General features: G+C 42.6%; 1 protein-coding gene across 4 annotated transcripts in view; it reads left to right on the top strand.

Annotated features, from left to right (window-relative positions):
- Nucleotides 1–3,164: 3,164 nt before the first annotated feature.
- Nucleotides 3,165–27,121, top strand: part of SYK (spleen associated tyrosine kinase) — a 36,938-nt gene continuing 12,981 nt past the window's right edge. The window contains exons 1-5 of one of the 4 annotated variants that reach the window (XM_053409175.1): nt 3,165–3,600; nt 19,658–20,109; nt 20,987–21,147; nt 23,725–23,863; nt 26,237–26,318. In XM_053409175.1, coding sequence (XP_053265150.1) covers nt 19,702–20,109; nt 20,987–21,147; nt 23,725–23,863; nt 26,237–26,318 — 790 coding nt within the window. In that variant the 5' untranslated portion in view covers nt 3,165–3,600; nt 19,658–19,701. Of the gene's footprint in view, nt 3,601–9,583; nt 9,658–19,657; nt 20,110–20,986; nt 21,148–23,724; nt 23,864–24,848; nt 26,319–27,121 lie in introns of those variants that run through there. The other 3 variants (XM_053409177.1, XM_053409176.1, XM_053409179.1) reach the window with 3 other exon arrangements.

The raw sequence follows: 27,121 nt of genomic DNA, 5'->3' as shown, positions 1-27,121 counted from the left end.
AGGGTGAGGTCTCAGAATTAGCTCAGAAGTACAGAAGGGAAACATCTGTTTGTGGGCTGTCAATGAAATCTCTGCATAGCAGAGAAATAGGCAAACATACCTTTCAGGGTCTTTGAAGAACTAGAGAGGGAATGCATTTCAGAAATACATTTATCTAGCAATTAAATGATATAGCCTCAATGTCAAAACCATTTTAATAACTGGAGACAATTGTTTCCAGACATAATGAGCATTTCATTAATTTAGGGGTTGTTCACACAATAGTTTAAAGTAAATGTGAACAGCAGGTTTGTGCAAAACCTCCATGCTTTTTTTTTTTTTAATGACCAGGAATCAATAGCTCCAGTATGCATGCATATGACAGATCACTGCCCCCGCCCCACAACCCTGCTCTTGCACAATTCCTGGGGATGTGAAAGTGTGTACACATTGGTAAAGAAATACCCGAATGCATGACTGTTGTTTTTTTTAATGGTAATGGAGGGTAGGTATGTAATTGAAGGGAGGGTACATGCATATGCCACAAAGATACATCCCAACAAGAACCACCCACTAGTGTATATGGGAATTATTGGCTTACAATTCAGATGCAGAACATTTAAAACACGCATCTGTGGACATACTTGCACCTGTGTGCACATGGAAAAAACAGATCGGAGCTACTCATTGTGTAGATAATACCCCAATAGGGATGCAGCCTCAGTCTCTTCATCCCAAACAGTTCATTTCCAGCACTGTAGATTTATCCTGCTTGTGGCACTCTTAACTTTTCAAATTACTAATTATTACACAATATCCAAGGGAGAAAGAAAGCAGCTCAACCTGCTGGATGGGAATTCTGCCTATTGGGAAATTTGGAAAAGGCAGGTCCTTAGTTCTTGCACAACCTAATCTACCTTTTCCCTCACTCACACCTTTGCAAAGAAGGAGTGGCTGGGAATGCCCTGGCATTGTGGGAAATCGCTGCAGCTAGGGTAGCAAACCTACTAAAACTTAATTTCCAAGAGTAGCTGAAGCGTGGAGCAATGTTCTTTGCTGTTGTGGCTGAAGTTAGCTAGAAAGCACATATAGTGTATATGTAAGGACAATTGCCAAATTAACAATACAGTCCCATCCCCCCATTACTTCCCTGAAAATCTGAAAGGTTGTGCTATCCTCAATTATCTATCATGCAGGCAAAGGAAGCTGCCACATAGATAGCAAAATGGATGAGGCTACTCATGAAGATATCATGCTTTGGCAGGCACATTTTAAACTATAAACAATCTAATATACTCATCCAAAGGGGGGGGCGGGTCTCCTAATTTCCAGATCAGGGATGTACGACTCTAACTCCCATCATCCGTGACTGGCTGGGACTGATGGCAAGTGCTGAGTCCAACAACATGAGGAGTGTGAGGTGGTCTCACAGTGTGATAGGTAACCCCAGTATTGTCAGGAGCAACTGCCTATGTAAAGGTAAAGGGACCCCTGACTATTAGGTCCAGTCGCGGACAACTCTGAGATTGCGGTGCTCATCTCGCTTTATTGGCTGAGGGAGCCGGCGTACAGCTTCTGGATCATGTGGCCAGCATGACTAAGCTGCTTCTGGCAAACCAGAGCAGCACATGGAAACACCGTTTACCTTCCCGCCGGAGCGGTACCTATTTATCTACTTACACTTTGACGTGCTTTCGAACTGCTAGGTTGGCAGGAGCAGGGACCGAGGAACGGGAGCTCACCCCATTGCGGGGATTCGAACCGCCGACCTTCTGATCGGCAAGCCCTAGGCTCAGTAGTTTAGAGCACAGGATCACCCGCGACCCAATATTGTCGGGAGCAACTGCATATGTATATACTTCCAACTCATCTGCCTACTTCCTCCATTCAGATACGGACATCCAAGCAGGTAAGACCCAAGGATTTTCACATGTTACAGGCATGGAAATCCACAGTAATGTCACTGGGTCACATGTAAGAGTGCTGCTTTTGGCCCACCAAAGGGCTTAGGCACACTCAGTCTAACTGACAGACATCCCTCTTGAAAAAAGAACACTTTCCCCCCCCTAAAACTCTCCTGGTATGCTCCAGGGCATATACTAGTGACTATCACCAGAAGGAGAATGTTCTACAGGCTGCATATGAACAAAATGAATTCAAGGAACTGCAGAAAGAGGGGGAGGGGAGTCAAGTTTAAATGTTAAAATGATTGTAAAATTAGATGTTTTGTTATATTGCTTTTACTATTCACCATTCCCTTGGCCAGGCAAAGTGTTGATTTTACCTACTTGCTCCCGCCATCCTGCAGTGCCATCATTTTTATAAAAGACTTCCAACATTTACTAGAAGACACAGTACCAGATAAATACAGTGCATCGCTGTCATGTTGTGATCTGCCCAGCCTTGGGGAGGCCCATATATTTTTCTGGAGTGATCCATGAAAATGGCAGGGCAATCCACCCTGTTTCCTTACAGAATTATTTTGTGTAGCAGGAAGTAGGGGAAAAGGCTTTGGGGATCGCCTGTTATTTTAACGAAGGAAAATAAAATTGTAAAATTAGTGAAATGTATGAATTTGAAAAGCATAAATATTTTTAAAATATGTACAGTGGTACCTTGGGTTAAGTATTTAATTCGTTCCGGAGGTCCGTTCTTAACCTGAAACTGTTCTTAACCTGAAGCACCACTTTAGCTAATGGGGCCTCCTGCTGCTGCTGCGCCGCCGCTGCACAATTTCTGTTCTCATCCTGAAGCAAAGTTCTTAACCCGAGGTACTATTTCTGGGTTAGCGGAGTCTGTAACCTGAAGCCTATGTAACCTGAAGCGTATGTAACTCGAGTCTACTTTTAGTTAAGTATTTTTATTTATTCACTTGATTTAGGGGGGTGCAGCTGCACGCCCCACCCCACTCCATGACTTCAACGTTAAGAAGCACAAGATTTCAGGAGAAATCATAGAATCACCGAGTTAGGAAGGGGACCCCAGGGGTCATCTAGCCCAACCCCCGCTGCCAGGCAGGAGCCAATCGCTACGGCGTGCGCAGAAAAAGCAGAACCTGCGCTTTTACTTGGCATGGAAATAAAAGCGAGGGCAGGGAAGGGGAGATTCCTGCCGAGCGCAGAGGCGCCGGGGAAGCGGCAACCGGGTCCCCAGCGCCTCCGTCCCACTCGGGGTACCGAAAGCCCCAAACACCGCGCCCTGCCCCCGTTAAACCGCTCTTAAGCAAATGAAGGCAGCTGGCCTTGGCGCCGACGAGGAAGTGCCGCCCTGCCGAAACCCAGCCGCTGAGGAAACTCGAAAATGAGGAAGCGGGCGCTCCAGTCATCCTGAACGGACCCGGGGCTCCTTCGGCGGGGCCCGGCGGGCGTGGCCCGAGAGAGACCGCCGAGCCCAGGCCGGCCTTCTTCGCCGCGGACACTCGGGCGGCTGCTTGGCCGAAAGGGCGCGACAAGCGAGGAAGAAGGCTCGGCGGCTTGCGGGTCGAGCCTCGCCCAGGCAGGTGGCCGGCGGCCGGTCTCCAAGCCCCCGGTCTCCTCTATCCTCTCACCCCGGCCTGGGAAGGCCGCGTCTCCTGAGGAGAGACAGAGACGTCACGTCAGTTTTCCCGCCCATTCCCCTCAGGTAAGAGACGCTTCTTCTCCCTCAGTTGAAGGAGGGACGGGGGGGGGGAAGGGTATGGCAACGAAGGGAGCCAAGGCTTGGGGCCTGAGGGCAGTGCCGGGTTTACGTCTAAGCTAAACCAGCTATAGCTGAGGCGCCAATAAAATTTAAAACCCTGGATGTACATTTCCAAAATATGAGATAAAAAATAAATAAAATAAAACATACACACAGCAACAGTGTTTTGTGTTGTGTAGGCTCCTGTGATGTAAGTAATGGGCCCTGCCTGCTAGCCTAGAACATCAATGGTTTGCTCATTTCTAGATATAGTGGTACCTCGGGTTAAGTACTTAATTCGTTCTAGAGGTCCGTTCTTAACCTGAAACTGTTCTTAACCTGAGGTACCACTTTAGCTAATGGGGCCTCCCGCTGCCACCTCACGATTTCTGTTCTCATCCTGAAGCAAAGTTCTTAACCTGAAGCACTATTTCTGGGTTAGCGGAGTCTGTAACCGGAAGCGTATGTAACCTGAAGCGTCTGTAACCCGAGGTACCACTGTATAGGGTGCCTACATTCTGCATGTGCAAATAGCTTTAGATACCTATGAGGTCCATAAATTACCATATATTCAACACACCAAAAGCGACAATTTGTTGTTGAGAAAGGACAGCTGGACATATAAAGAGCCCCCTTACCTTCAGTAGCTTAGGGCCTCATCCAACCTCAATCCGGCCCCGGGGTGAGGGGGTCGCTCAGCTGAAGAAATTCACGTGGGAAAGAGCTGGGTTGGGGGAAGGGGGGCAAGAGCGAAGTGGTATATCTCTCCCCTCCCCGCCCCTGCCACCATAAGTAAAAGTAACAATAATAATTTATTTATTTATACCCTGCCCATCTGGCTGGGTTTCCCCAGGTACTCTGGGCAGCTCCCAACAGAATATTAAAAACACAATAAAACATCAAACATTAAAAACTTCCCTAAACAGGGCTGCCTTCAGATGTCTTCTAAAAGTCAGATAGTTGTTTATTTCCTTGACATCTGATGGAAGGGCGTTCCACAGGGTGGGCGCCACCACTGAGAAGGCCCTCAGCCTGGTTCCCTATAACCTCACTTCTCGCAGCGAGGGAACCGCCAGAAGGCCCTCGGAGCTGGACCTCAGTGTCTGGGCTGAACGATGGGGGTGGAGACGCTCCTTCAGGTATACTGGGCCGAGGCCATTTAGGGCTTGAAAGGTCAGCACCAACACTTTGAATTGTGCTCGGAAATGTACTAGTAAAAAGATAATGGACCCCTGGATGCAAGAGTCCATACCCAGCAGGCATTAATCGGGCCAGAAAGAAAGCTACAAGGGGCAGTGCATGAATGGCAGGGTGATTTGCACACCGGCATTACATTGGACCAGGGTGAAAAAAGGTAAAGAACCCCTGAACAGTAAAGTCCAGTCAGATGCGACTATGGGGTTGCAGGGGTCATCTCACTTCAGCGGCATTTGTCCACAGACAGCTTTCCAGGTCATGTGGACATGACTAAACCACTTCTGGTGCAACGGGACACCGTGACGGAAACCAGAGTGCACAGAAACGCGTTTTACCTTCCCGCCACAGCAGTACCTGTTTATCTACCTGCATTGATGTGCTAGGTTGGCAGGAGCTTGGACAGAGCAACGGGAACTCACCCCATCGCGGGGATTCGAACCGCCAACCTTCCGATCGGTAGCCCCTATCTGGACAGGGATAGCCTAACTACTGTTGACTATGCTCTGGTAACCTCAAGGTCAGATTACTGCAAAGGGCTGCCTCTGAAGACAGTTCAGAAACTGCGGAATTCAGCTGCCGGGTTGCTCACTGGAGCAAGACGGTTTGAGCATATTACACTGATCCTGGTCCGACTGCGCTGGATACCATTTAGTTTCTGGGCCCGATTCAAAGTGCTGGTTTTGACCTATAAGGCCTTAAACTATTCAGGACTGCAATACCTCAAGAACCGCCTCTTTCCTTATGAGCCTACCCAGACTCTGAGATCATCTTCTGAGGCCCTTCTTCGTGTGCTTCTTCGAGAGGTCCGGAGGGTGGCAACATGAAAAAGGGCCTTCTCTGCAGTGGCTCCCGGTCTGTTGAATGCTCTTCCCAGGGAAGTTCGTCTGGTGTGTTCATTATACACCTTTAGGTGCCAGGCAAAAACGTCTGAAGAAGTGTGCATGTACATGAAAGCTTATACCCAGAACAAACTTAGTTGGTCTCTAAGGTGCTACTGGACAATTCTTTAATTATTTTGACTGCGTCAGACCAACACGGCTACCTACCCAAACCTTTTTAACCAGGCTTTTGGTTGATCCGATTTACATCCTATGCCCTTTTAAAATGTTCTTTGGGGGGAGTGTTATTGGGTTGTTATTTTGATTATATGTATTGTAGTTTTATATTTTTATTTTGTTCTGTGAACTGCCCTGAGACCTCCGGGTATAGGGTGGTATGTAAATTCAATAAGTAAATAAATAAAAGCAATAAGGACACATGCTACAAAAAACAAAGCAAAAAACAACAACCCTCTTGCAGCCATTCCTTTTTCTCTGTGCAAGTCTGTGGTCATTCCTTTTTTGGTTGTTCCTCCTTGTAGTTCCCTATAGCAAAATCTGAGCAAAAAAAAACAAAACTAAATGCTTGGAAGGATTTCATAATTTCTTCACTTGGTTTCGGTCTCAACAATATTGCAGATTATTCATTTTGAAAGAAGCATGAATATTTTTTATTTTAATAACAGTATGGTAAAGTTTGGGGGGAAAGGGAAGGGGAGCTGGACATGGGGGGGGGGGAACCAAGCTTGTCTTTTGTAACACTCTTGTGCAGACTTTAATTTGGTTAAGACTGTTGAATGCAAAACAGAATTCAGGTTTCACTACTGGGGCAAAGGAACATCATGTTTGTTTCTACATTGTAGAAGTTTGCTTGAAATGAAACATCAATGCATCATTTTTAGAAGGTGCATTTGGGTTAGCCACACTCCATTATGAAACTTTCAACTTCTGCTACATGCAGTCAGTGTGATAAACAGGGAAATATTTTCAGGGCTGACTCCCCCCCCCCCCACTCCTTTGTGCTTCTTGTGTGAAGAAATAAACAATCTAATTCAGCCATGCCCTTATTTCTGTATGTTTTTATTTATTGGACATATTGGTCACTTTTTAAAAACAATATGTAAACTCAAAGTGACCTACAATTATTTAGTCTAATGCAACTAAAATATAGCATCATGGAACTGCCTTGGTCCAATTGGTTCAAATCAGTGTTGTAAAATTGTTAACTGGGAGCTGGCAATTTCAACATATCACAACAGTGTTTTAACAGCTAAACAGGCTCCCAGTCTTTTTGGACCAAATTCATTGTCTTGGTTTTAACATTTAAAGCGCTTAACAGGCTGGGACCAGGATATCTGAAAGATCATCTACTCCCATATATACTTATCCAGACCTTAAGATCCTCTTCAGAGGACCCATGAAGTGAAACAGGTGGTACCAGGGAGAATGTGCTCCTTCAGAAGGGCCACAGTACAGTGGTACCTTGGGTTAAGAACTTAATTCGTTCTGGAGGTCCGTTCTTAACCTGAAACTGTTCTTAACTTTAGCTAATGGGGCCTCCCGCTGCCACCGCGCCACTACCGCACAATTTCTGTGCTCATCCTGAAGCAAAGTTCTTAACCCGAGGTACTATTTCTGGGTTAGCAGAGTCTGTAACCTGAAATGCATGTAACCTGAAGCATATGTAACCCAAGGTACCACTGTATTTTCTTCAAGGCCATTTGGATGCCAGGTTTAGTCTTTTATTCTGGAAGTTGGGGTGTTTTAAGATAATAGTATCATGTAAGCCACCCATAGAATACCATATTTTCCCATGTATAAGATGCCCCCAAGTATAAGACGACCCCTATTTTTTTAACCCAAAATTAAGAAAATGAAACCCTAAAATAGAAGTGAAAATCTGAATGATTGGTGGCAGCAAGTTGTTGATCTTTTGGGGGGCAATTGCCCTCAAAGTTTCCAGCACGAGGTGCATGCAGTACACCGTGGTGCAGAAGCAAAGGCAGCGACTGGGGCTCCACATGCTCTCCCTTGGTGGCAACTGCTGCTGCTACTGCGCGGAAGCAGGCTCCCAAGCAGGATGCCAAGGAAGAGCCGAGGGAAGGCAGCGGCTGCTCTGCGTCAGGACATGCCGTCGAGGAAACTGAGCTCAGGAAGGTGATGAGCGGGCTGGGGGCAGGGTGGGAGTTTGAGAGGGGAAGAGGAAAAAAAGGAAAGAAGGGCAAGGAGAGTGGGCTTGGCAGAAATGACGAGCAGAATCCGAAACCAGGGAAGAGAAGCAGCGCAAGAAGAATGGAAAAAGTTCAAGGACTATTTAAAGAAATATTATAAAATTAATGAAAGTTAGAATGATGTTGGATTGGAAAGCAAATGGTTACTATTAGCAATGGTTAAGACAAGGAGAATAAGGAAAATTAGTTCAAATTTTAATTAAAATAAGGGAAGATTTGCTGAGTAATTGATAAGAACTTGGAATACAGAAAAGGGAGGCATGAGGAAGTCGGGGAAGTAAGGTATAAGAAACTAAGATACGAAATGGTACATGTTTTTTGCTCTGTTTTTGTTTTTGTCTTTTTTTTTTGTTTGGTTATGTATTTGTTATATGTTTGTGCTGTTATAAAAATCTGTAATAAAAATTATTTAAAAAAAAAAAAAAGGAGAGGTAGCTGAAACAGCTCTCAGCTGCTCTCGATCCGGTGGTCGAGCCAGTGGGGGCTTCAGGAGGCGAGCCAGTCGGCAGCATGCAGCCCGGGGGGGGGGGAGAGAAAGGTGGGGTGGTCTCAGGAGGGACCGCCTCAGCCTGCCCAAGCCAAAATCCCAGACATATGCTTAAATATTTTAAAAAGTTCCCCCAGATGCCCATGTTCCGTGTACAAGATGACCCCCATTTTTTTTGAGCAAAAAACCCCATCTTATGCATGTAAAAATGTGGTAATGTTACTGGGCTGCTTTTTATAAATACAATAATAAAATATATAAGTAAACCTTAGGACTTGATGGTTACAATGTGCTCTATACAGGGTTACCCTTGCACCCAGTACAGAAGCTACAACTGGTGCAAAATGCAGCGGCTAGCCTGCTGGCGGAGACAGACCATGGCCAGCACACAGCTCCAGTGCTTAAAAGCTTGCACTAGCTGCTCATGCATTACTGGTAGCCAGATTCAAAGTTCTCGTATTAATTTACAAGGCCCTCCACAATATGGGTCCAGTAGATCTTAAGGACTGCCTGATCTTTTATTTCCTGGCCCAATTACCAGGATCTATGCAGGAATCTCTGTTGATTTCCCAATGATTTAGAGGCACAGCTCCTAACTACTAGACGTGCATTCAGTGTGCTGTGTCCAAGCCTGTGGCACTCCCTCCCAGCTGAAATTAGACAGGCACACTCCTTCCTAGCTTCAGGTGCATGACGAAGTCTATCTTCTTCCAGCAGACCAGGTTTTATGATAAAGTTTTAATGTTTTATTATCCTGTATTTGTCCTGCGTTTGTTTTCTGTAGATTGTTTTTATGTACACTGCCATGAAATGCGAACAATTCAGTGCTATATAAATGTCTTCAACAAACGAATAAAAGATAGAATGTAGCTAGACGTCCCAGATAGGGTTGTAAATCCCAGTTTACACCAAGAGAGAGATCTAGCAATTAAGTCTTGCCTGAACAGTACAGTGCATATGTGCATTATTCTGTTTATGATTTTCAGTCCGAAAAGATAGAAATCAGTGTGCAGAAATCTTGTTTCTGCATGTAGATCTTTCTTGTTGAATGATGGTGAATATGTTTAAACAGTATAATTTTATTCCTTGTCAAAATAAAAACTGAACTCAAGAATTAGAACACTTCTGATGGGAGGAGCAAATATTCTGCATTTAAGAACGGAGGTTATTTGCCCCTCCCAATTCAGTCTTAGCTTGGCCAGAACCTGGATAAGTTACTAACCAGGAAACCCGAGTGAACTCTTCTGAGCTTTCCAGAGGGAGTTTGAGATACAAGCATAATAAACAGGTAAATAACATCATTGAAGATTAGATAGATAGATAGATAGATAGATGATAGATAGATAGATAGATAGATAGATAGATAGATAGATGATAGATAGATAGTCACTTCAGCAGGGAGTGCCTAGTTCTGTTCTAATGGGCTTTCTTGTATTTATTGTAATCTGCTTTTCAAAACTGAAAGGGCCAGTTACAGGATTCACTTCTTCATCTGTAAAAGTTGCAATATAAAGAGTGGCCGTAACACACGTAACAAATTACAAAAACAGCAGGAACAGCAGAAAGAAAGGAGGAGGGGAACCTTTAATACTGATTGTTAAAGAAAAAAGACTGGCAAAAAATTAGTAGGCTTTCACTTGTGTTTTTTTGCAAAACAGAATGACTTTTGTTCCATTGTGATAGAAGTATTGTAAAATTTATCCAACGCCACTTTAGGAAAAAAATGAGACAGCTATTTAGTTTAAGCTGGCATGAATCCCAGAGATAAAGGGAACAATGTTGAAAGCAAGGGATAGAATTAACATTGTACTAGGAAGATAGTTATTATAAAATTACACAATTTAAAACAGTAAGTACATAAACATTTTAAACACTGCATTTACAAACCTTAATAAAGGTATTTAGCATACTTTCTAGTAGGATTGCTAACTATATACAGTAGTACCTCGGGTTACGTTACCTTTGGGTAAAGTAATTTCGAGTTACAAACGCAGCAACCCCGGAAGTGTATACCTCCGGGTTTTGCCTCGCATGCATGCGCAGAAGCAGCTAAATCGTGTCGCACACGTGCAGAATCGGGGCCTTCAGATACGGACTTTTCGGGGTAAGTACGGACCCCCGGGACAAATGAAGTTCGCATCTGGAGGGTCCACTGTACTGTAGGGCTCTACAGAAAATACTCCCCTAAACAATATTTCCTAGAGGTCTAGACACAAGCATGAGTGAAATATAGCACAGCACGTTTCAGGTATGCTACATTATAGATCCACAGATGAACAAATCTGATAGTTACGTGGCTGGTACTCACCCAGAGATGTCTCATTTCATAATTTATTTGGGTTAGGGAGATACAGCTCCTTTCTACATAATATTCCACATGGTTGTCTACTAGCATTGACAAGAAAGGTACAATTTGAAAGCAGAAAGACAGGGGAACAGAACAGCCGGCACAAATCCAGCAAAAATTATTAGCAGGTAAACCCTATTGAAATACATGGAGCTTAAGTAAAGTTCACCTCCACTACTGTCAATATGACTTCATTCAATTCCATTGTTATAAATATGGCTTACCTTTGGTTTGTAGAACCTACAGCTTTCCATCTAGGAGAAAACACTTTCCTACATGGATCTGAGGACGAGATCACACATAAGACTGACATAAGAGATCTGTGACCAGATGTCTTGATATTGTGGGTTTTAAACTTTAAAACAGGAGATTCTGAATTTAACTGAAGGCATATTTAACCCATCCTCACTGGTAGTATTAGCCCTTCCCCCAGGGAAAATTACAGATACACAAAGATCTGGAAGATCAACAGTAACCATGGAAGATGGAACTAGGAAACCCCACTCAGGCCTCTACAGTGAGCAATAGCCCTGAAATGTCCAATCTAGAATTTTTGTTTGAAATTGATTCAACCGGCAATGACATTCAGAGCACACTAGTGTCCAATGAACATTATAAAAATGGTGTCTGTTGGAAATGTATTAAGATGCAAGGAAGCTTGATGAAGTTGTTCTGCTACTGCTGTCTTGGTGGCCCAGTTTTGGTGCAAAATTAAACATAGCGTTATAGGTTGTGGGGTCAGTCTGGATGATACCCACGGGGCCCTTCCAATCCTATGATACTGTGTATGTAAGGTTTAGAAGCTAGTAGAAGAAGCCACTGAACTGGGCAGACAAGGTTGCCCTGCTGCCATAGAAACAAAGGGGTGTAACCCCACTTATGTAGTTGGAAGCCACATTACCTTGTAAAGTAGAAAAACAATCTCCAGAGTGGTGTTTGTGTGACTCGGAGCTTCCCTGAGCACCTAATGGGGAAGCAAGATATGTTGGAGTGTTAATTCTTTGATCCCCTCCATCCTATGCTCAAGTTGTGTATGTGTGCAAATAAAACCATATAGCCTAAAGACACCACAGGCTCAGTTGACCTTCATTCCAAGGAAACAAAACAGTGAGTAAACATTGGAACCCCTGGGGTCTCTTGCTGCTCAGAGATTGGGGTTGCACGGAATAGTATTAACAGTTCTGCTCAACTTTTGCCAGATTTTCCAATAATTGCCCCACATCCTATTGCATTCCTAGTGTGTGGACCCTGTCAAAACACTGTAAAGAATAAGTTCAATGAACTGTGCTAGCAGCTGAAGAGATTATATGGCAGCAGAAGAAATCCGAGAATTAAAGCCACTTCACTGAATGGAGGACATTTTATTTATTTACAATTCCCTGGGCAGCTTACAGTAAAAAAGAATTTAAATACAACAGATCTTGAAGTGAGTGCCAATGATAGGAACCCCTTTCAGATAGTAGTCAAGGAAGTGGGATCGCGTATGTTTGACCATACATTCATTGCACAGGATTAAAAAGAGCACCTGTGCATGCAAAACATTCCTGTGCTGTGCACACAGGTTTCCCAACTGCACGGAAAGAGCCTGCTGCTTTTACAGTCGTACACATGGGGCTGTTTCAAACCTTATACTGAACACGTGAAGGCCGAGCACACACAATCTTACTTTGAGCCTCATACATTCATCCAAGTTCTGAACAAGGCCAAAGTTTGGGTGTGCAATGCTCAGAGTAGTACTTAGGGGTTGGTAAGGTTGGTCTTTGCCAAGGGTGCAGGCCAGGAGGAAGGTGCAAAAATTGTGCCTCTCTTGGAACTTCAGCTGAGGAATCTGAATGCCGGTATGGGCTGTCTCAGCAGCTGCAGAATCCCCTTACCTCTCCCTGTGAGGGCTTCTCCCCACCCTCTGATCCCCCTGCTTGCCCCAAGAGCAGCCTTTCAGCTGATGTTGTAACTGAGAAACATCAGAGGCTCTTAATTTACAGTAGCCAAGTTGCTTTTTCCTGGTTTCTTTCCCGGCTTGACCAATTTCCAGCACGTGCGCCACTGCAAGTTTACCCCAGAGAGCAAGTGCCATTGAGTTAAGCAGGGCTTACTTTTGAGTAAAGGATGCGCTGGGGCACAACCTCCAAGTTTTTGCCTTTCTGCTGGCTTCTTGACCGAAGTAATGAAAAGGCAAGTGAGGTATTGTCAGAAGTTCCTGCCTCTGACTTGCCAGATTTAGGCTGCAGTCCTGTGTACCTACTTTCATAGGAGTAAGCCCCACTGAACTTGGTTGGATTTACTTTTGAGTAGAATGCTGTTAAATGCCCAGTTCAAAAGTCATTTGTGATGACTGAATTACATCATGGTGTTTTTTTCTGGAGATGGGTGGACGGGCGCTGATACATCTCCTTGTCAAGGATGGAAGGGAGCCTAGGTACACCTCTGCCGATGCTGCATATCAGGGTAGATAAAAATCAATGATATAAAAAATCAGATTTTTTTGATTTAAATCAGATTTTTTTGATTTAAATCGGATTTTTAAAATAAAATGCTTTTGGAGGAAAAATCTTTCTAAAGATAGTTTTCTATTTAAGTTACATTATACAGTAGTCCAAAGGCTATTCATCAGGAAATAAGGATTTGTTTTAAGTTTTTCATGTGTGGTAAAACTTAGCCTAAGTTTGTTTAACCACAACAGTGTTTGCCTTTCCACCTGCCTTGTCCTGCTCTACAGTTTTCACAAGGAAGTTGCTGCAAGAAAAACTCCGAAGGGGCTTTCTGGACATTAAGGTCAAGATATAAATGTTATGGCAGGTGCTAGGCACTAATGCCACCAACTTTGTGGCTACTTTGGGATGTGAAGGTATTGTATACTGTTAATTGGAACTGTTGGTAAGCTTTGTAGGGATATAGGCCTTACACTGAGTCATACCATCAGTCCATCTGGCTGATTATTGTCGGAGTAGACAGGCAGAAGCTCTTCAGGATTTCAGGCAGGGGGCATTCAGAATCCCACCTGAAGAGCTGGGGATTGAACCTGGGACATTCTATATGAAGTGTTCAGTTTTTGATATATTTCAAATTAGCAGTTAATTCTTAGTGTTTATGTTGTAGATCTATTTTTTATTAAGAGTTATGGTGATTGTATTAGACTTGTGCGAACCGCTTTGAGCAAAAATGTGTATGGTCATGGGGACACATTTTCAGAGAAACACAGGAAGCGTTTCTCAAAAACTGACAAAAAGAGTGTGATTCTTGTAAGACCAGAGTATAATTAGCATAGGCAGACTAAAGCCAATAAAGGCTTGAATATAACTTTTTGTTTGCATTCAGCATAGTCAGCTTCAAGTGTTGTATCAAGCTGTTGCTATTGTTACTGTTACTGTTATATTTATTAGTCTCTTCCCCTCAGAAAAATGAATCTCAGAGTGACTTACAAAAATGAGTGCACTGCAGTTTTAAGAATATAGACAAAGCAGAACCAGGGTAGAGGAGGGCAAGAAATGAGTGATATGTAAAACAAATCCTAGGAGAAAAGAGTGAAGAAGTTGGGTATGTTTAGCTCAGAGAAGACTAAGCAGGTGAAGTATGAGCAAGAGAGAACGTTTTCAAATAGTTTTGGCTCTTAGTGACACAGAAGAAGACAAAGGGCATGACTAGATTGAATGGGCTTAAGTTATGAGAGGGTTAGACTCCCCCGTGCTGGAGGTCTTAAAGCTGAGACTAGACTTAGAAATCTTTTGGGGATGTCTTAAGCTCTGGATTCTCTACGCTGAGCAGAGCATTGGAATAGGTGACCAGAAGGCCTTCTCCAACTCTTCTACAGCACAGCCTTCCCAAGTTTGATGTCTCCAGTTGTTTTGGACCACAGGCCTCACTAGCCGTCACCACCGGTCATTCTGCTTGTAATTAATGGGAGGTAAAGTGAAGAAAGGGGAAGACAAAAACAGGTTTCAGTTCTGCCTGTTTTAAAGGCATATTTTCTCACAATCTGTACTTTGCTCTGATATGTACTGGATTGGCGTAATTCCTGCCTACGAGCTGCAGCTCAAACATTTGGTAAAAAGTTAAGTGGCTTCTAGATCTATCATTAACTTTTATGTAAATTTATCGACCTGTAATCTGGACAGGGTGAGAAGCGTCTTTGCATAGCTACCTCTAAGAGGATAATTTTCTGAGTGTTGCTAGTGAGTTACTTTCACTTGACACAGCAAGTGTATGTCCTTCCTTTCTAGTGATCTCTTCCAGCCCAACATCACTGAAGTAATGTTACACATCTATGGTGCAACCTGAATTGGAATACAGTGTACAGTTCTGGCCACCTCACTCAGAAAGGACGTCGTAGAGCTGGGAAAGGTTCAGAAAAGGGCAGGCAACCAAAAAGATCACAGGGGCAGAGCAATTCCATTATGAGGACAGGTTACAACAATTGGGGCTTTTTGTTTAGAGAAATGGCAAGTAAGAGCAAACGTGATAGAGATGTGTAGAATTTAGCATGGTATGGAGAAATTGGATAGAGAAAAGTTTTTACCTTTTGAAAAATTACTTTAACTTCAAGACATTCAGTAAGGCTGAATGTTGGAATATTCAGAATAGGCAGTAGTACGTAGTTAAACCATGGAATTCACTCCCACGAGGTAGTGATGGTCATCCACTTGGATGGATTTTAAAAGATTAGACAAATTCAATGGATACGAGCCACTCCCTTTCTTCTACCTCCACTGCTGGAGACGGTATGTTTCTGAATTCCAGCCGCTGGGAATAGCAACTGGGGAAGAATACTGTTCTCAGCTCCTGCTGCTGGGCATTTTGCTAGCCAATGTGAGAACAGGGTTGCATGCAAACCATACATTTGAGCCACATAACTTCTCCCAAGACTCCCAGGATCTGGCGTTACCTCCTTTCAGAACTACTATTACTAGCACTACAATTTCCAGGATTCTTGTGGGGGAGCAGAGTCCTGGGTTTAAATGTGCTTTAAATGGAACTCGCCCCCCCTCCAGGAAGTTCACTTGGTACCTTCATTTATACACCTTTAGGTGCCAGGCAAAAACGTTCTTTTTTAACCAGGCATTTGTTTGATTTGATTGAAATCCTATGCCCTTTTGAAATGTGTTTTTTGGGGGGAGGGGCGTTATTGGGTTGTTCTTTTTATTTTGATTATATATTTTGTAGTTTTATATTTTGATTTTGTTCTGTGAACTGCCCTGAGACCTCCAGATATACAGCGGTATATAAATGCAGTAAAATAATAATAATAATAATAATAATAATAATAATAATAATAATAATAGTGTGTATGCAGCCCAGGATGCTGGACTAGATGGGCTATTGGCCTGATCCAGCATGCCCTTCTTATGTTCTCATTTATTGCTTTATTTCTTTATAATAAAGCGAATGCTACCAAACTGACTTTTTGGGTACATTACTGCTGTGGGTCACTGCAAATTACGGATGTGCAATTAGTGGCAGGTAACATGCATACATATACTGAAAAAAGACTTCTGTTTCCTTGCTATTCCTCTTTCATTGTAGCTCTGTGTCTGTCCCCTTAGCTTCTGTGCCCTCAAAAGACTATAGGATGCCAGGCAAGAGGGTGATCCCTCTGTTTTCTTTACTAGACCAAGCAAGCATAATAACTCTTCAGCCATGTACAGAGGCTGAGGTGTAAGCAGCAATACAGCATAAACTGATGTGCATGGCAGGTGACAGAATCAAGTTCTGGGATGTGCTGCCCCTGCCTGAAGTTTTTCAGTGCACTGGCTCATGCGATTTGGGCCTTTGTTTATCTATAGTGGGGCTCTGGCATTTCCCCATCTTAGCATCTCAGACTAACACGTTGCCAATCTTGCCCTAGTTTTGTATTTTTTACAAGCTGTAAAACAATGGGATATTTCTGGGATATTTAATTTTATTGTGCAAGTCCTTCATATATATTTCCCCATTGCTTCTCTTGTGGAGATGAGAGAACCTTAATTTGGAAGATAATTTGACTTTTCCTAATTAACAACACTTGTTGTTAAGTATCAACTTGAGTGTTATTCAGTTCATGTTTTGTGTGAAAGATTAGCTTGATTCCTATCTAAGCTGTCTTAGAAAACTGCATTCTCCCTCTTGTCTAAAAGTTAAAATCCATCTGGAAAAGTGCTATGTTGGCATACTAAATATTTTTCCCCTCATTTATGCTGAACATAAACATTCGGGGCATTGGATTGACAGTTATTTTTAGGGCAACTTATTGCTATTTAACTTTTTTATTACACAGCTGAGCTTTTCATTTTTGCATATCATTACTGCCGTAACTGTTGTACAGTTCAGTTAAGTGAGTGGCTGGTAAACTGAACTGTCACTTGAAAATGAGAGAAGCCTTAGTTTTTGAGCAGCATGTAGAAAGCAGAGTCTCCACACACATAAACAGAGCCCAGGAACCCATAATACAGTGCTGTCAGCATCCAAACCTGCATCCATTTCCAACAAGGTAGCAGCACCCATAGAGCTTTTTGACACCCATCCTTGTTACCACCCCATGATGTGACAACAGCAAGTCTGATAATACTTCCCCGCAGATCTTTCTGTTGTCTGGACCTAAGTAATACGGAAAATGTGCCCCCCAAATTCCATCATTTTACACAACTTGGGATTCAAAGAGATACTGTTGAAATTCTCAGGGGCTCTAACATTCCTGGAGAAGCATTTAACTTTTTCTATTGAATTAAAAAGAAGATTGTCATTTGGCCAGGGGTCCTGTATTTCAAGGGCTTCCTGGGATGGTACCCTCTTTCCATACACCCAATACTGGGTATATGGGATGAGGCAGGCAAAGACAAATTTACCTTCCTTCTTTTTTTGCCTAATTAAGCCAGAGGAAAGCCAAAAGCTGAGCTGCCACTGCCAGCTCATGCCTGCACTGCAGAACGAAGCTTCAAATGCCGCTTGTTGGGAAAGAATGAAATCAGCTTCCTTTCCAGGAACCTTCTACAGGAAAAGAAATGGCTCCCATTTCTTTTTCTGCATAATACACATGGAAAGGAAACAGCATCATATCTCAGAGGTATTTCAGATTCCAGCTCACAGAACAGCAGCAAGGTAGCAGTGGCAACTCACCTGCCAGGTGAGAAGGAAAGAAAGAAAGAAATCACTTGCCTGCCATCTCATCTTTAAAGCCCTAAATGGCCTTGGCACAGTATACCCGAAGGAGCGTCTCCACCCCTGTTGTTCAGCACGGACACTGAGGTCCAGCTCCAAGGGCCTTCTGGTGGTTCCCTCACTGAGAAGTGAATCTACAGGGAACCAGGCAGAGGGCCTTCTTGGTAGTGGTGCCCTCCCTGAGGAACGCCCTCCCTTCAGATATCAAGGAGATACAGAACTACACAACTTTTAGAAGACATCTGAAGGTAGCCTTGTATTGGGAATTTTTAAATGTTTGACACTTTATTATCAGACCCTTTCTTGTTCTTTCAGTCACTGAAACAGTTCTGATTTTGGAAACAGGGAGGGTCCATTGTACCTTTCATTCTCAGTTTCACTAGAGACTGGAAGCTAGGCACTTATTTTTATATGTCTCATTCTCAGTTACTTCCCTTATATATATATTTAAGTTAGTGTTTCTATATCTTGGTTTTTGCTGAGGGAAAGGTGTTTCATTGATCAATAGTTCTGTGCTTGTCTCTCTTATCTTCCACTCATTTTCTTGCACACTGATTAAAAAGTGTCTTTTGGTTAAAGTAGGCAACTTTTGAATGTCCACTAGCCACAGAAGGAAACAGAAAGGCAGGTTAGACGCTTTCAGCTAGAGAGATACAAATACTTAAATGCTGAGGAGCTGAGCATTTGTGGCTTCCTGTGTAACATGAAAATAATTTTTAAAAGCATAATCAAAGTGCATTGCAATCTAGAAAAAAAAACTAGAGTAGTGGGTGGAGAATAACACAAGCAACAAAGCTTATAAGATGGTTTTTTTGGTCTAACCATAGACCAGGGCTGCAGTATGATAAGCAAACATGGACTTTCCTGTAATTCAGCAGCAGTTAGAAAGATTTAAAAGGCAGTTGCACTTGTGGTAGCAAACCTAGCATGTATGTTTGAGCTGTAAGTATATAGTGGTATAGGCAAAAAGTCTCAGTTCTGCTGAAATGGGCAGAGCAATGGGTAAGCGTGTGAGCCAGGAAATCCCTGATTCAAATCTCCTTAACTATGAACATGGCCTTAGAAGAGCCACAAGCTCTCATCTCAGCCATACATCTGCAATATGATAATATGTTTAGTTCATTGGAATACTTCTCCATATGCCACCCATATAATCCAAGCATCACTTCCACCTGTGTTGAATTAGCCAAGTTAACTTGTATGTTTTCAGGATTAAATCTCACCTACAACCAAGGGTATCTCAAGAGAAGAAAACAATAAAAGTAATCTGAAGGTTGTACAGTGGTACCTCGGGTTAAGAACTTAATTCGTTCTGGAGGTCCGTTCTTAACGTGAAACTGTTCTTAACCTGAGGTACTACTTTAGCTAATGGGGCCTCCCGCTGCTGCCGCACCACCGGAGCACGATTTCTGTTCTCATCCTGAAGCAAAGTTCTTAACACGAGGTACTATTTCTGGGTTAGCAGAGTCTAGAACTCGAAGCATCTATAACCCGGGGTACCACTGTATTTCCCCCCATTGTCTCCCACCTATTAATAGGGAAATGATTCTGGTCTAGTTGAGTCCATGGCAGTGGGGCAAACAGATTTGTAGGAGAATAGTCAGAACTATGGCTCTTCATCAGCATGGACACAATTCACGGAATGAAGGGTAAAAGAATCACCAAAATATAGATTCCCTGTTGTTCAGCATTGCATCCTTTTGGCTACATATGAGGCTCTCATTGTGTTGTGTACATCCCAAATGTCGCCCTCAAGATGATATACTTTAATATGAGGTCACATTTCTTCAGCCAATTTCTTCTTTCCTTACAGGTACAAAATAATCACTATAAAGAACTAAGAAGTGAAAGGAAAAAATGGCAAGTGCTAATCCTGTTAGTCACCTCGGCTTTTTCTTTGGCAACATCACACGTGAAGAAGCTGAAGACTACCTGATGCAAGGCGGGCTGAGCAATGGACTGTATCTCCTGCGACAGAGCCGCAACTATCTAGGTAGCTTTGCTTTGTCCATGGTTCATGGTGGTAAAGTTTATCATTATACCATTGAGAGGGAAATGAGTGGCTCTTACGCCATTACAGGAGGAAAGTCCCACAGGAGTCCTATAGAACTCATTAACTACCACTCAGATGAAGTTGATGGTCTTGTTTGCCTGCTCAAGAAACCGTGTCATCGACCACCAGGAGTGGAACCAAAAACAAGCCAGTTTGAGGACTTGAAGGAAAATCTAATTAGGGATTATGTGAAACGAACGTGGAACTTGCATGTAAGTTTAGTTCTCCTGTGTTTTTCTGTTTTGCATTTGACACCTGGTGAGTATGGAGATGTGTGAAGGAGAATAAGAAAAGAAGTGAAACCTCACACTTTTGCAATGGCACCCAAGCACTGTGAGCATAAATGGCAAAATTTCCCAGCTAAAGAAAAATACCATTCTTGCCAGCACTATTCAGGCGGGGTTGGGGGGTGGAGACTACTTTAAGTTTTCCAGTTTCAAAATCCATGTAGCGATCAAATTTACTGTCACAAAAGCACAGGGTAGATTTTAGGGTGCTGTGTTTTCTTGCATGGGTCAGTCTTTTATGAAATCTGTTGGATTATTTGACATTTTATTTTTGCCTTCTAAAATGTGCCTTTTGAAGTATTGTAGCCTATTCTACTACTAATTCTACAGTTTTTAAATAAACAGATATACCAGGGGTTAGCAAACTTTTTCAGCAGGGAGGGAGCCAGTCCACTGTCCCTCAGACCTTGCGGGGGGGAGACTATATTTTGGAGAAAGAAAATGAATGAATTCCTATGCCCCACAGATGCATAGATGCATATGACCCAGAGATGCATTTTTTTTAAAGCACACATTCTACTCATGTAAAACACACTGATTCCTGGACCGTCCGCGGGCCAGATTTAGAAGGCGATTGGGCTGGATCCGGCCCCCGGGCCTTAGTTTGCCTACCCATGAGATATACAGGAAAAAAGTGCTTTGCTTAATATAGCTTAAAATGTTGTTGAGCTAAACATGGCTACTTGCCAAACACACGCACACACAGGCAAAATACTCTGGATATGCCCAGCACTTAGCTCAACTTCTGGAACTGCTTATTTTGTATTCTTACAACTTTCCCCCATTTCCCCCTACTGTGCAGGGCCATGCCCTTGAGCAAGCGATTATTAGTCAGAAACCACAGCTAGAGAAATTGATTGCTACAACAGCACATTTGAGAATGCCTTGGTTCCATGGGATAATAACTCGGGAGGAATCAGAACAACGTGTTCTTCTGGGCACAAGGACCAATGGGAAATTTTTGTAAGTAAACATGTTTTTCTTGCAATTTCTAGAGGCTTAATGCCGAGAACCTGAACTGCAGTAGGAAGACTAAGTAGTAGAGTCATTATTTCTAACAATACCAAAGTTTGCCAAGTATGTTTATCTTTACTCATCTATATTTCCATCTGGCCTTGCCATCCTGGAAGCAGCATTTATGGCTTATTTGCTGAGACATCGTAACTTATTTATGGAATATTGAATTGACTCCCCTTTTTTCTTGTTATGGATATGGGATAGTGTTTTTCAAAACAGCATTGTTAAGCTAACAGTGGATTATACTTTAACTGTTATTAACCAACTTTATAACTACCGTATTTTTCGCTCTATAACATGCACCCGACCATAACACGCATGTAGTTTTTAGAGGAGGAAAATCCGTAGGCATGCCACCCGTAGGCATTCCCTCTATAACACGCACAGACATTTCCCCTTACTTTTTAGGAGGAAAAAAGTGAGTGTTATGGTGCAAAAAATACGGTATTTTTCTATGAGAGGCAATGGTGATGTGGTGTTCTTCAGCATACTGGAAACATTAATTCTTTCAAGCACTTTCCACTGTTTTATTATCTCAAGTAATAATAATAATAATAAATTTTATTTATATCCCGCCCTCCCCAGCCGAAGCTGGGCTCAGGGCGGCTAACAACAATAAAACAATACAAAAGTACAACACAAACAACACTCTAAAATCATTCATTATAAAATTAATTAAATTCAAGCCACTGGCCACCATTGGGCCAGAGCTCCGCGAAGATTGCCGAGGGAGGGAGTCAGGCTGTGCCCTGGCCAAAGGCCTGGCGGAACAGCTCTGTCTTGCAGGCCCTGCGGAAAGATGTCAAGTCCCGCAGGGCCCTAGTCTCTTGTGACAGAGTGTTCCACCAGGTCGGAGCCACAGCCGAAAAAGCCCTGGCTCTAGTTGAGGCCAGCCTAACTTCTCTGTGGCCTGGGACCTTCAAGATATTTTTATTTGAAGACCGTAAGTTTCTCTGTGGGGCATACCAGGAGAGGCGGTCCTGTAGGTACGAGGGTCCTAGGCCGTATAGGGCTTTAAAGGTTAAAACCAGCACCTTAAACCTGATCCTGTACTCCACCGGGAGCCAGTGCAGTTGATATAGCACCGGATGAATGTGATCTCGCAGCGAAGACCCCGTAAGGAGTCTCGCTGCAGCATTCTGCACCCGCTGGAGTTTCTGGGTCAGTCTTAAGGGCAGCCCCACATAGAGCGAGTTACAATAATCCAGTCTGGAGGTGACTAATCCCTGTCGTACTAATCCCTGTCGGTTGTTGAGTATGTTCAAACCCAATGATCTTGGTGTAAGATTGTTGATTTGACTGTGTGCAAACCCAAATTTTATAAAGACAGAGATAACTTACCTAAGTCTACTCAAAAAACAGAATTTACTGCTCTGGAAAATACTGTTTGGTCGCTACCACGCTGTTGCTCATGACAGGCATTAAAGGCTGTGAATTTCTTTGCGGTGGAACAAATTAAGTGAATCCCCGTCCCATATTTCATTCACATTTTATATTTTGGGGTTCTTCTCCTCTTTTATCTGACTATGTCCTGTGATAACAACATGTGTAATGCATGGTTGCCTTTATTTCTGTTAACAGCTACGTAACCTATTTATAGATAGGCCAAGAAGTGCACAGTGTTCTAGTAATTCAGGAACTGGAAAATCCGACTCACCCATGTAGCTTGGACTAGGCAAAATCACATTAGTTGTTCTGCCTCTCTCCCCACTACCACCCCAGGCTGTGGCATAAAAGAAGTATGATAAGCCAATAGATTTGCTCTTCCTACCACATTACATCTGTCCTTCACTTTGGAAGCCAGTTGTTTTTAAAATGAAGGACTGCTGTAGTAGACAAAAATGGAAATCCTGAATTTTAAGGGTGTGATGTTTTCTGTAAAAAAGTAAAATCAAGCCACACTTGGGGGGACCTTTGTGTAACTTGCAGGGAAGTGAGAACTTGTAGATGTTAGTGCCTGTTAATAATAATAATAATAATAATAATAATAAATTTATTATTTATACCCCGCCTCTCTGGGCGGCTCCCAACCGAATATTAAAAACACGATAAAACATCAAACATTTAAAACTTCCCAAGGAATATTAAGGAGCTAGGAAGGTATTTGTTTTATGACAGAGTAATATTCTGAAGTAATTATTATTTTATAATAATTGGGATTATTATGAGAATTAAGGAACCCAATAATCCTTACTAAATGGACTAGGTAACTGCACCAGTCAATTCACACGGCTGTTTTTCTGGATACTGCTCAGTCTGTCGAATCTCAGTTGCGAAAACAGCTGTATTTTGGCTACTAGTTTGGGGTCTGGGGGTGGGTGGATAGTACGTCACTATTGTCTCCAGCAGCTATTAGACAAGTTGTGGGTGACAAAAGTAATTCTGAAGACCGTAGAAAACATGTTGAGAGCTTTACACAGCTAATAACAGTGGAGAAGAATTAGCCTCTTATTTGTTTAGGTAAGAATGACTCTCTGCAGTTTGAAAATTGTTCCTTTGTTTATTTCTTTCTTTTCTTTGCAGAATCAGGGAAAAGGAGAATCAGGGATCCTATGCTCTCTGTCTGCTCAATGAAGGAAAGGTGGTACATTATCGTATTGAGAAGGACAAGAGGGGGAAACTCTCAATCCCAGAGGGAAAGAAATTTGATACACTTTGCCAGGTTTGTCAAGTGTCACTCGCTGAGCTGTCTGTTATGTCTGCATATTGACAGCATAGACAACAGGAGTTTTGCTTTGCCGTGGGTCTATAGATTAAATGTGTTATGCAAAATCACATATTTTCCTGTCTTCCATTGTGGGCAAAAGTATGGGAGGATAACACTTACTTTGGTTAATATGAGCTGTTTAGATCTTCCTTAGAAAAAATTAGGTTAATTTGGGCTACGGTTGTTGTTGAGCAAATTGCAGGAAATCCCAAATCATCTAATTTATTCATGAAAATAGCAGAGTTATAGAAAGACAGTGAAATTCCATTTTTGTTATGCCCTCTCTGAAACACTATGTGCCATAAGGGAATATAAATTTAGGATTGCATTATGAGACATCTGTTGTTGCCTTTATTCCCCCCCCCCCTCTGTTTTGAGTCAATACAAATAACAAAAGACTCTCAAATTGGCAGAAATGTGCTCTTTTTGAATGCAGTTTTGTTACAAGTATGAATTCAAGATTTTCAGGATGTTATACATGTACTTGGTATTAGTTAAGTGTACATTGGGCTTGGATCCATGATGCTTGAGTCAGTGTGTAGGGTCTGCCATCATTTTCAGGTGAGTTTTCTACAAAGGAGTAGCAACAGCAAATGCATGAGTGATTTGTACACTCAGTTTTCATAATTCTAGTGTATCATGGGAAAGGCAAAATGGTGCCTGTTTCCCTACGGCAGTGATGGCCAAACTTGGCCCTCCAGCTGTTTTGGGACTACAGTTCCCATCATCCCTGACCACTGGTCCTGTTAGCTGGGGATGATGGGAGTTGTAGTCCCAAAACATCTGGAGGGCCAACTTTGGCCATCACTGCCCTAGGGGAATGTGTGAACTTTGAACCTTTTTTTGAGCATACACATCTTTCTTCTGGGGAGGTGTGCAAGTTCTTTCTTACATGTTAATATACAAGCACCAAAAGAACGTACATTAGTTGAACATTTTCCATTAACACTTCTTTTTAATTGAGGAAACCACCCTCGTCTTGGCTCCCAATTATTATTAATAATAGTAGTATTCATTAATGAAATGTTCAGTATTGCACTTTGCAAATAATAGTGGTCCTACCAACTGTGGTCAAAAGCGGGGGAAATTGTCAAGTCTTTTGCTCTGTAAACCTGGTTCTTTAATTCTAATGTGGTTGGAGAGGATGGATAACGTGTTGTGCACTAATGAGATAAATGAGCTCTGCACATGTCCAGAGGAACATTCATAAGTTATAGGGCTGAGGGTATTCGAATACATGGTTGAGACCTAATGAGTCCTAGCACATATGAGATACCGCATAGTACTCTATTGTTCTCTGTTATTGGGCTGTCTGTATGAAAGAGAGGGAGAGGGAGGGGTTTGAATTTCTGAAGTGGCACAGGCATGATAAGGACTGAATTTTGAATCCAAAGTACATACCACTTGCTTTTGCATCACTGTAAGCAAGACATAACATATGTGTTTGGAAATTAAATATGACATTTCTTGAGTGGAGATACTCAGCACCTCACATGTAGGATATATCTGTGTTTGCAGAGTAGGGCCAGGCTTCAGTATCACCCTTCTCGTCTGATCTTATTCTGCAACAACCATTCCAGTGCACAAGACACTACTCATATAGGGACTACATGAAGTCGGGATACCCAGTTGCACAGGGGCCCCAAACATGGAAAGCCCTGCAAGTGAATAGTGGTCATGCATTTGAATTTTTCAGCAGGCAGTGCACACAAGATAGATTTGTTGCAGGAAAAACACCTGGGGGCTTGGCTAAAATTGCTGCCACACACCATCATCAAAACAGGTATGGTCTACATGCAGGAAACGTGTGAACAGGGCTACTGTGGACATTGTCATGTTTGTAGTATGGCATGGGATCCTTAGCTAATGAGTGCTAATCGGTGACCTGATTGTGTCCTTCCTGCAAAATGAACTCTTTTCCAGAGGGCACAGCCAGAATCTCTTCACAAAGGTCTCCATTCACATAAATTCTTCTGTGGCTCATAGTAAAATCTCCTGGCCACCCCTACGCTACAGTATTTTGCTCACCACAAAATTGACCTAAGGGGAGCAGGTGCGTACGATAACTTAATGACTAATGGCTAATGAGAAAGTGGAGCTGCCTGGGGATAAAATTATTGGCTTCAGAAGTGGGGAAACAAAATGAAATATTTGAACCTGAGGACCAGAGAACCCATAGAGGGCAGCAGGACATGTGGCTGGATTTTACATATTAACTAGAAATGATTAGCTAAGTGTCTGGCCCTAAGCCACTGTAGCAGTTCAGTAGCTTGTTATTTCTCCTTCCTTCTAGTCTATTCTTTCTTATTTGTTTTCTTCTCATGATAGCTAGTGGAACATTATTCCTACAAAGCAGATGGACTCCTAAGAATCATCACAGATCCAGTTCCAAATCCTAACTTGAAAAATGGTGAGTGACTGGGTTTATTTTTAAAATGTAGAATTTGAGTCCCCATGGTGGTGTACATGAAAATCATCCATAAAATTATAAGAGCGTAAAATACATAACTGAATCCAATAAATTTTCTAAAAACACTTGGTAAATAAAAAAATGGTTTCAGCAGGTTGATAGGATATTGGAATTGTGGGTACCTGTATGATTCCAGTAGGAACAGTGTCCCAAATTACTGGTGCCACTACACAAAAAATCTTAGTAAATGCGGAAGCTGAAAGAATATAAGAACTGTGGGACTGTCAGGAGGACTTCTCCAGATGATTGCAGTGATTGATCCGTGTATACTTATTCATTTAGCCTTTATTGGCATAATGATTGATCTGTGTATAAGGGACAAGGAGGTCAGGCCATTGGTCAGTCTAGCTCATTGTTGTCCGCAGTGGCCCTCCAGAGTTTCAAACAGATTTGCAGCCATAGGTTGCCCAATCTTACATTACCTGTAGCAGTGCAAATGTGTAAAGCAGCAACACCCTGTGTTAAGCAAGTGGGCCAGGGCTTTCTCGGAATCTCTTTTAAATTCCCTTTTAGTGCTGCGCCTTGCAGGTTACTTGTTCAGTCCCTGGCATGTTCAGTCCATGGAGAGACCCTTCTCTGAAACGCTGGGGAGCCACAGCTAATCAATGCAAGATGACTCTGAGCTGGGTGCAGCTGTGCTCTTGAGTCTGTATAAGGCTGATTCCTGTGTTCATTTCTTGTTAGTTCAGTAATTTCATTTCTTATGCCACAGCTACACTGATGTTTGCATATTTATTCCCTTG

This window comes from Podarcis raffonei, chromosome 11 (assembly GCF_027172205.1).
Source record: "Podarcis raffonei isolate rPodRaf1 chromosome 11, rPodRaf1.pri, whole genome shotgun sequence".
Lineage (NCBI taxonomy): Eukaryota > Metazoa > Chordata > Lepidosauria > Squamata > Lacertidae > Podarcis > Podarcis raffonei.
The sequence above is the reverse complement of the archived record's forward strand: the minus strand, read 5'-3'. Positions and strand labels throughout refer to the sequence as shown.